This window comes from Phoenix dactylifera, chromosome 14, assembly GCF_051530095.1.
Source record: "Phoenix dactylifera cultivar Ajwa chromosome 14, Ajwa_hap1_PhDact_Kaust_v1.1, whole genome shotgun sequence".
In the NCBI taxonomy this organism is placed as follows: Eukaryota; Viridiplantae; Streptophyta; class Magnoliopsida; order Arecales; family Arecaceae; genus Phoenix; species Phoenix dactylifera.
Genome location: NC_143203.1, coordinates 23,796,182 through 23,806,599, shown reverse-complemented (window position 1 = coordinate 23,806,599; position 10,418 = coordinate 23,796,182). Strand labels below are relative to the sequence as shown.

Below are 10,418 nucleotides of genomic sequence, written 5' to 3'. Positions count from 1 at the left end.
GACAGCAAATAAACCATAATTATGACATCCAGGCCCAGACATCCTTTGGACATTAACAACCGTGTCAGGGACAAACCAAGAGCCATTCAAAACCACAACCATGTCAAGGGTTCACAAGCATCTAAGCAGATTTTCTTTAAACCTCTATGATGGTCTAGTCCATGACAACTAATCTTGAAGGCTATGCTTGCATTGGTTCAAAAAACAACATTATCAGTGAGAAGTGAGAAGACGAGGGTTGTAGCAATAAGTACACCTCTTCTCTTAATTCCATCAACAGAAAGTGGGTCATCCTCCAGTGAGAACCAAAAAAAAAAAACCTAGACTGTTGAGCTTACAAAGAATGGAGACATGCATGTCCCCACAGACTTCTCAGGAGATCTCAGATTGTCATCTGTGACCACTTTAACAGATAATAAACCCATACTTCTGTCAACAGACATTTCCATCAGTGCCGATCCTACTCTGCCTTGACTATATCTACCTATTCCACTAAATATGTCACCCAAAAAAGGGCTACTAATATACATATTAAGACAGATTGGGTCATGTGGAAGAACCGAAGCCATTATACACTTTTCATTGCCGTTGGACAGGCGGAGTTGTCTGCACTTGCCCATACAAACCAATTCCCGAAGACTGGTAAAACCCTGCTGTAGCTGATTGCAGCTGCTGCTGCTGCTGCTGCTGTAGCGGTGGCGGAGGTGAAGCACCAGGTCTTGTCAACCCCATTGATACATGGGTTGGCAGAGGTGGCGGCGGGGGAAGAGGGTTACCCACATAACCAAAAGGTACCATACCTACCATCATTCCACTAGTCTGTGCATACTGCTGCTGCATGGGTGGTGGTGGCACTGGTGGCAAAGGTGGCGGAGGTGGTGAAAATGGTTGAGTTGCATGGGACATTGGCTGCATACTTGTGGCCGAGCCTTGGGGCAGTGCAAGAGGAACAGATGTCATTTGCTGCGGTGACTGATGCTGAACCTGTCCGAAATAGGAGCCATTACTCATATCAGAGACAGTCATGGGCTTCTCGAGTCTGGGTCTTTTATCCACTGAGAAAATGGGTGGGCTGCTCGTAAAGACTCCAGTACTTAGACCACTATTTTTGGAAGCGGCTTCTTCAGCAGCCAAAGATGATAAAATAGAGGTCAGCACCTGTGCTGAGGAAGATGAAGCAGTGAGCTTTGCTGCGACAGCTGCTGCTGCTTTCTTTTGCTCCTCTTCTGCACTGCTTAAGGTACTTGCAAAAGTTGTCACAGGTTGTGGTGGTTGAACTTGCAGGGTGATGGGTTTTGTGGCGGATGGGTTGGGTTCTGTTGCAGTTGTTGTTTCTGGTGGAAGAGTTATGATTGGCTGGGTCATGTTCGGAGGGGTGAGGCTAGGGCCGGGACCATTGCTGGTGGTGGCTGAACCAAGTCTCTGCCTCATGTTGCTGGCATGTTCGATCTCAGCTTGAGCAACCTGTAAATGAAGTAGGAACATTCAGACAGGTGTGAATGCAAGCAACAGTGGTTTCACAAAAGATATAGGTCCAAGTCTCAGCATGCAGAATGTGGATGATACTTAAAACTAGATTTAGTCCGCTCCCCTTTGCTAAGAAAGATGGAAAGGAGCAAAAGCCAACGACTAATCATGATAGGGGATGAAAAAAAGTCCTAATATTCCCCCCCCAAAAAAACATGGGCATGGATCAACTCATCCATTCTAATAGTGTGAGCAAACATGATCATCCAATCATCATGGTTTATTTGCTAAGTGTGAAAAGAAATAATTCAAAACTGAGTTGAGAAGTTTCAGCCAATATTAAAGCAGCCAATATGATTTCATTCTAAGAACCGATACAACTGTTGCAAATCTCACAAACTGATATACATACATGATCCTTCAAAATCCCTATATATGATCGTTTCAAACTGCACATAAGGACTAACCCCAGTAAACAGCCTTCACCCAAGGGTGGGGCCTTACCTTTATATGCTGCTCTTGGTTTCCGGAGCTTTCATTTTTTGATGGCCAAGGGCTCTACAGTCCATCATTTTCCCCTCGATAAATCCATCATCAACGTCTCTGAAAAGCCATGGTTCCCACCAATGAGAAGCAAACACCATCCATGGAGCGTGAGTGTAAACCTCAGTGAGAGCTAGAGTCCCAAGTTCCTCTTGTCCTTGGAATCATCTTCGTCTCCTTCCCATCGTAAGAGGTAGTAGCACCAGCCCGAACCTGACAATACGGGGCATACCATACCATACTGATTTGGTACCGGTATAGGATATGGAAGGCGTACCGATACTCAGTACGCCGAAAAAAATCCATACCATACTATACCAACACAGTGCTAATGTGGTACTGGTAAGAGGTCCCAGTCCTAGTACTGAGTCAGGGAACCTTGGGTAGTAGCTTTTAGTTCTTTCAAAAACTCAGCAGTGCTACTGACCTTCTCACACACTAATGCCTTATAACCCCTTCATGTGGGCAAAAGTTAGCATGGAAGGCTAGACCTCTAAATTTTGTGCCCCTTAACAAGGCCGGACAAGGCCACAAGTCAAGCAACTCTTCTTGTATCAATTATATATGAACAATACATTTGTTTGATGTAATTTGCTAAAAAAACATGTACACCAACCTCCGATTTTCTGATTCTTTGGAAGAAAGATCACGTTAATTAATAAATAGCTGTTGTACATATAATTTGAAGATGACATCATTGATGACAACCTTAGGGGGAATGCCAAACAAAATGTTTTCCTAGACTGGTGATACCACATTGGAAGATTCTTTCAACAGATCTGGCATCTTTGGTGAGAGACGAGTCCACAGCCAAAATGAATTCAGATCATTGGTGATGATTTCACAGGGAATGTTGAAGCACATGCTTTTCTAGATTTGATCACAGTATTAAAGAATTATTTCAACTGATATGTCATGTCCAATGAGCGATCAGCCCGCATAGCTAATATGAATTTTAAAAGGCCAAGCTTACAGAGTGAAGCAAGATCAACTGGCTCACTAAAAGCACTTGTTTTAGTTCACGTGATGAAATAGCTCTTCAGCAAGAAATTTTACCACTAAATTCTAAGGAAAAGCCACTTGCCAACATACCTTTCTCAGAGTGGTGAATCATCAGTGAACTACCCTATTTCTACTGCTCTCACATATGCAGAGAAGGAAATTATGATTGACTTTGAAAGTTGAATCAATTTTAAAGGAAAACTTGCAAAAAAGAAAGAAATTCATAAAACCAGAATCTGGTTATATTTCTGGCTCAGACCTCCTGCAGGCACTTGTCTATATGAAACGTCCTATGATAGGTTAAAATGAATTTTGTATCTGACAGGGTGATCAACAAGTTGAACTTGCTGGTTGAGATGTACCCACATACCTACACCATAGAATTGGATAATTGCATGATCATCCTTATCAAAAAGTTATGTCAAGCTTCCTTTATGCTTGAAAAGAATTGAAGACTCTATAATGTGATGCAATATTTATGCAGGTCATGCACTGTCATCTTGACTGTTAATCTGTGACTAAGAGATGCAACAAGATAAGAATACAAACACCTTCACCTTCATGTCGAAGAGTCGTAATATGTGCAATCCAACAGGGTGGAAGGAGTTGCCCAGACAAAATTGAGTAAGAATAGTAGCTAGAGCCTCGAAAGAACTTATGTGAAGATAGGACGGGAAGAACAACAAGAAGGCATTGCATAGAAACAGAGAGCAAGAAACCAAAGTGATCTAATTGAAGAAAATGAGGCCACCAATATCAAATATCGCGCAACTGTGCCATATGAAGAATAAGAGACATCTATCTCTCTTCCATCATATGATATGATCTCTAACTAGGTTAACATGCATGACAAGGTTCCTTTAAAAACCAATATGAGCATCAAGGCATCAAGAATAACAGAGTACTATCATATAGATTGAAATAGAGATGAAGGCCATAAAATGAAAGCCACATGAAGATCAACTATGTTACCAATTCGCATCCGAACTCAAGATCAAAACTTCCTCCAAAAGAAATATAAGGAGCAGTATATTGCCCCATGATCACATCCAACATTGAACATAATGCTATGCAGCAAAATCCTATCTCTTGTCTAATCGGCTTTCATTTTGAGGATCATGAAAGATGAAAAAACATACTTTATTAACCTTCTTAAGGACATTAGAATTCAATTTTTGAAAGATAAAGGCATTATCATCTATGGAAATCCATGGGAATCTGAAATTTGCAGGTTCTCTCATTCTTTCTAGCTATTTTCTGTTTGCATGTAAGAGTCTCTTAGCAAAGGGATTACATAACCTTCTTTTAAGTCACAACATGAGCCCTTGATTCTCTTTCTAGCAGAAGAGGTGATTTCCTAATTATATTTTGCATTTCTTGAACAAAAATGAACCCATGACAACTTACATAAAAGCTACCATCCCGACCCATAAATATAAAAGCTTCATTTTATTCAATAAAATAAATGGTTTCTCTTCTTTCATAATGTGACATCATGACCAGAAGGCATGCCCCTTTTGACTCGAGGTGCAAAATCTAGTTTATTTAGAGGTGTCACTCGACCTATCTCTCCATTCTATCTTTTCTTTTTTATTTTCTTTTAAGCCGCACCCTTTCTACACAAATCACTGAAAAACAAAGAATCCATCCGCTTGCCCTCTTCTTCATTTCCAAGGATGCTACTTTAACTTAAACAGGGCCACTAAACTTAAGTTCTACCAAAACTTGAAAAGGTTTAAATCTCTAATAAAACCTCTCATATCCCTAGGTTGCCTCCAGATTATTTTCCTTATGTCAAACTTATTACATTAATTTCTCTCAAAGGTTGGGACTTCTATGGTTCAACTTAAGCAATCTCATTAGTCTAAGATAGAACCTAAAAACTTTAGTTTTAGTTTTGAATCTCTATTTATCTTCTATTATCAAAACTCATAAGTTCCTCCAATCAGCTCATTTCTAATTTTAAGCCTCCTAGTTTTGTACCACAGATCCACATGATCATTCTTATAATTACACACTGTCACGCCCTATCTACTGCCTCCTAGATATATATTGTACAGTTTGGTTCATGACTGTCAAAGATTTAATGGTACTTAATGATTCAAGCTCTCTAGAGAAAGCTATGTCCTACCAATACCATACTATGCTGGTACATTGTTGATAAGGTGCAATATGCAATGCTCGATATGGTATGGTACAACTCCCTATCGATATAGGGTTGGGGGACCCTTTTCTAATACCCAGCCATGTTACAACCCAAAATCCAGTAGTACAGGTTGGTACAATACAAAACTGTGCGGAACCAGTCGGCTCCACTCAATGCAGGCCGATTCGGCTCCTGCACTATATCAAATCCTGATACCATACTAGTATGGTATGCTTGATAAGCAAAATAGGTCGATACGGAGAATCATGCTTTGGAGTGTGTATCAGTACATCTCTACTTAGTCCACCCTATTTTGCTTTTTTTAATATATCACATTCTATTTAACCATCCTATTGTCATTTCTTTTGGAGATATCATATTCTATTTAACCCCCTTATTATTGGAAGTAGGGTATGCCCTAAAAGCCATTTAGCATATTAACTTTGAAATATCATGGCTATCTCTTCTCCACATGGTCATAAATAATTAGAGAGTTGGATAACACATGGGCCTTTGCGCTAGAAAAAAGTTTGCAAGTTTCACTATTTATGTATTCTATGGGAAGAGTTAGGTCATTCTGGATACTCGAAAATTATTCATAGTTATGGGTGAGGTCAAATATCGCACTAATATGGCTGCCATTTATACAATGACCAATAAAAGATTGGAATGACTATTTTGTCGTAGTCATCAGAGTAGTGAAAATTAAAAATAGTGATGAAGATGAAGTAAAAATTAAGAATCACGAAATTTCTAAGAGCGATCATGTTAGGTATTGAGGATCAATTACTCATAAGAAAGGAGATATTGAAGAGGATGATATCCATAGAACTAAAGCAGAGTGGATAAAATGGAGAGGTGCAACTAGGATATTATGTGATCACAACATACATGTCAAGTTGAGGCGAAAATTTTATAGGGCCGCTATACTACCAACTATGTTTTATGCTACAGAATTTGGACAGTTAGAAAATAACATGTGTGCAAGATGAGTGTAGCCAAAATAAGAATGTTAAGATGAATGTATGGTAGTAAAAAAAAAAAGATAGAATAAGAAATAGTCATTTGTGAGGTAGCACATCTAAGGATAAATTGAGAGAATGACAACTTCGATGGTTTGGACATGTACAACATAGGCTGAGGGATGTACCAGTATGAAGAAGTGATTTGATCCAAATAAAAGGAAGGAGGAATAGAGGTAGACCAAAAATCATGTGGATGAAATAGTGAGGAAAGACTTTACATCACTACATCTTTCAGTAAGAGTGGCGCTAAACGGAGTGGAATGGAGGAAAATGATCGATATAGCCAACCCCAACTAGTTTGGGATTAAGGCTTAGTTGAATTGAGTTGAGATGTAACGAACAACCTCAATAGTCCTATCTGATGACCCTCTTAAAGGCCTAGCTAGGAAGGAGCCTAAAGATCAAACTACTTAATATTTTTTACGGATATAAACATTAAGAATTTAGCTTTCCATAAGCACTCCATAGTTTTCTCACAATAAAACAAAAAATTTCTACAATTCAAATCTATGGGAATGAAAAAACAAATCTGTAATATCTTTTAAAAAAATAGATTAACTCGTGACAAGGTGTTCATAACATTCCAATAATCCATCAAACATTCTAACTCGAAAATGGTTATCTGATTGATTGTAGATATGCATGATTGATTCAAGGGTGAGGGATTATGTACGTGTCATTATCATAACTAGTAAAGTATTCACATTCTTCATTCATGTACGTGTCATGCTTATCTATCTAAAATATTACTTGGAGAGTCTTTTCCAAGTAACAAAGGGTGTATTTACTAAAGAAGAGAATATCTTTACATAATTGACAAATATTCTCTCAAGTTCTATTTTTAACTCCTCTTCCATTCATACCAATTTGACTAGTTAATTAACCTACTAGGAATAATGAACTTTGCCCACTAGACAAGACCTACTTGGACATATTATACTTGTTTTGGGAAATACATGGCAACATAGATGAGCAAGCGATGGTCATGTTTTGTCTATTATGCAATGACCAGCATCACATGACCCATAGTTGTGCACTTTATTTTCTGAACTTAAGTGATATGCTGGTATACTATATTTCTATTATAATTACTGTACATCTTGGTATTACAGCCAACAATCAAATATCCCTTCCCCTGTTGGTTTCACAAAGCAAAGGCGCTTCATTGTTTTTGCTATAAAAGATCCAACTCAAGCAACACAAATATCTATGCTCTAGCTTGAGAGGTATGGTGTTGATACAATTACAATGCCATCGCAGTCCTCACATGGCCAATTATATGCACTTCTTTGACAGCAGGGTCAATGGAACCATCCCGAGCTGGGCAGTTTCGAGCCGTCCTAGTAGCTGATCGGCACGGTTCCGGCAACGGAAACAAAATCCATTGTTGGAGGGGGGAAGGAGAAGGAAAGAGAAAAAAAGAGAGGAGGCAGGGGAGGGAGGGAGAGGGAAAGAAAGAGAGAGGGAGGTGTAGGCCGATCGACGAAGGGCCGACAGAGGCCGGCAAGCTGCACGGAGGATGCTCCTCCAGGCTCCGCAGCCAGAAAACAGGGCAAGTCCCCTGTTTCGTTTGAAACAAGGGTCTGACCCTATTTTTATTTTGCGATTTTTAAGTAAAGTAGGCAAGCGATTTGCCGACTTCACTTAAAATCGCAAAATAAAAAAAGGGTTGGACCTTTGTTTCGAACGAAAAGGGAACCCGCCCTGTTTTTCGACCGCAAAGGTTTCCTCCGCCTCCTACCTGGGTCGCCGGCCTTCAACGGCCCTTCGCCGGCCTCCGCCGACCTCCCTCTCCCCCTTCTCTCTCTTTTCCTCTCCCCCACCTCCTCTTTATGTCGGTACGGGCCCGCCACAGCACAGCGCGAGTCCGTACTGACTCATCCTGCCGAGCAACCGATACGATGCCCAGTACCACTTCTGCCGACATTGTTTGACAGCTTTATTTATGATGCGAGTTTGATCACTAAACCTATTCTTGATGAATATAGGTGAAAAGTAAATTGTATAGTGATGTAGTACAACCTAGGGAAAATCAACTAGGGGTTTAGAATGATATGACAAGGTGAAGGCTTATTTAATGGTTTATTGGTTTTTCTTTATTGGAAAAAAAACAAAGAGAGTAGTCTCTCACCACTATGAATCTAGGTCTCACAATAGGGTTGTAGATCTCGCATGTTTGAAGGCATCAAAAAATTGAAAAAAAAAGACAGTTATCACAACCAAACCGGATATTCACCCCATTAAAGACTAAATCAAAAATAACATGACATAGTTATACAATAAAATTGTGTAAGCAACAAATGCAAAAATTATGGTACATTTATTTTTCTTTGAATACTAAATCTGAAATGATTTCTCGCATTAAAATACTTGAAAATAGGGCAGAATAATGATTGATGTCAGTTCTTACTGACTAAAAAATCAACTAAAATACTATGAATGTTACAGATTAATTCGACAAACAACCAATAAAATGAATTGAACTAAGGCTTTACTAAGTTATTCTTTCAAAAGAAAAAATTAAAAAAGATACTAAATGACCATATAGAACCATTGCTTTGAGATTTCTTTTTGCCAATAGGACCATGGAGGCTTGAAGCCATAGAGAAAAATAGGTAACCTCAAGCTGGGGAAGGGGATGGTCAATGGCACCAGAGAGCGGGTAGGAGTGCCATCAATCAGGGTCTTGGTACCACACAACATGGGTATATTAGGAGGTTTGGTTCTAAATGTTGTCTTGGTACCACTCGACACGGGTATATTCGGAGGTTTGGTTCTAAATGTTGACCCAGACCTTACACATCCATCAATCATGTCAGGTTTTAGTTGATGTAAAATTATAAGACCCATTGGGTTTATGGGTTGAGCATGGATAGAATATGGATAGAGTCCAGGTCCAGTTGGGTCCATAGGTAAAGGGAATAATGGATAAAAAAAAGTCAGAGATGCTAATAGACTGATAACTGAAGGTGGGATGATACTACTGATGGACCCTTAAGGTGGGAGATGACATTTTGGGGGGGGGGGGGGGGGCGGGGGCGGGGTGGTGTGGGGGGTGCAATATGTCATGGTAAGACAAACTTAAAGTTTATTGATATATTTATATAAAAAAATAAGAGAAATTATCTATTACGTAATATGTATCAGGTCCCTGAAGGTCAAAAGTTGACATAGCAACTCATTTCTTATGCTTCTTTTCCTTTTTTTTCAAAAATTTTCATATGTTTCGAATTCTATAAGTTATTTTATTGATCTCTTTGTCTTATACACATTACTTGTATGCCAACTGTATCCAGTCTAATAACGGATTCATATTCATACCCATTTATACGGATATATAACTAATATTCAACTTGTATATGTATCTATTTTTGATAAAAATGAAATTGACTAATATCTTATTCATACCAGCATCTATTTTTTTTAAAAAAAATGAATACAAACACTTTAATATCCATTAAATATCAGGGTATTTGTATACGTATTTATTGAACAAAAATAAGCATGGATATGGAATGCTAAGACCAATCCACATCTAATTGGTTCTCAGCCTATTACCCCTAAACCTAATCTATATTAGAACATCAAAAGTCTAATTGCGTTAAAAAATACAATGTCACACTGCAACAAAATGCTCAAAAATGATCCAGAAAGATATGCTTCTTACATGATATCATTTTCGGAAAAAAAACATAAAAAGAAGTGATTTTTAACTGGTAGTATGATTTAGATATCCCCCATTGGAGTGGGATTCCATGGAAACAGTACAGCCTCAAAATAGCTCTCGTGGGAGAACACTAATACTTACTTGTATTTGAGTGCGGACAAGCTCCAGCTTTGATTCCTGAAATAAGTCCAATAAGAATGTATAAAAATCACAAAATCTCAGTGTTCAAATATAGATACTGCTTGTTTAACAGTTAACACGGAATCAAGACCTGTTCTTTAAGTGCTTCCTTTAGCAGAGCAATCAAGGATGATCTAGCCAATTTGACACTTTCAAGTTGCTCAGTGCATTGCTTTAGAATGGTTTCCTGCTCCTGAAGGTCATTTATCAATGGTGATCCTTGTTGATTACCTGAACAAGAAAAGCACTTAAATAAGGAAAAACCAGAATCAAGAGGATGAAAAATGGAAACAATTCCTTACGATGTTAAAAGCGGATGTATAAATGGAGAACCAGTAAAACAATTGGACATAGTCAAATGTCAGTATGTATTTTCGACCATGGGTTC

At 38.7% G+C, this 10,418-nt stretch overlaps 1 protein-coding gene across 3 annotated transcripts in view; it reads right to left on the bottom strand.

Moving 5' to 3' along the window:
* Window positions 1-238: 238 nt before the first annotated feature.
* LOC103704983 (uncharacterized) overlaps window positions 239-10,418 on the bottom strand; it is a 32,043-nt gene continuing 21,863 nt past the window's right edge. For all 3 annotated transcript variants that reach the window (XM_008788524.5, XM_008788525.5, XM_088710894.2), the window contains exons 6-8: window positions 10,122-10,261; window positions 9,992-10,027; window positions 239-1,464 (exon numbers count right to left, since the gene is read on the bottom strand). In XM_008788524.5, coding sequence (XP_008786746.3) covers window positions 580-1,464; window positions 9,992-10,027; window positions 10,122-10,261 — 1,061 coding nt within the window. In that variant the 3' untranslated portion in view covers window positions 239-579. The remainder of the gene's footprint in view (window positions 1,465-9,991; window positions 10,028-10,121; window positions 10,262-10,418) is intronic.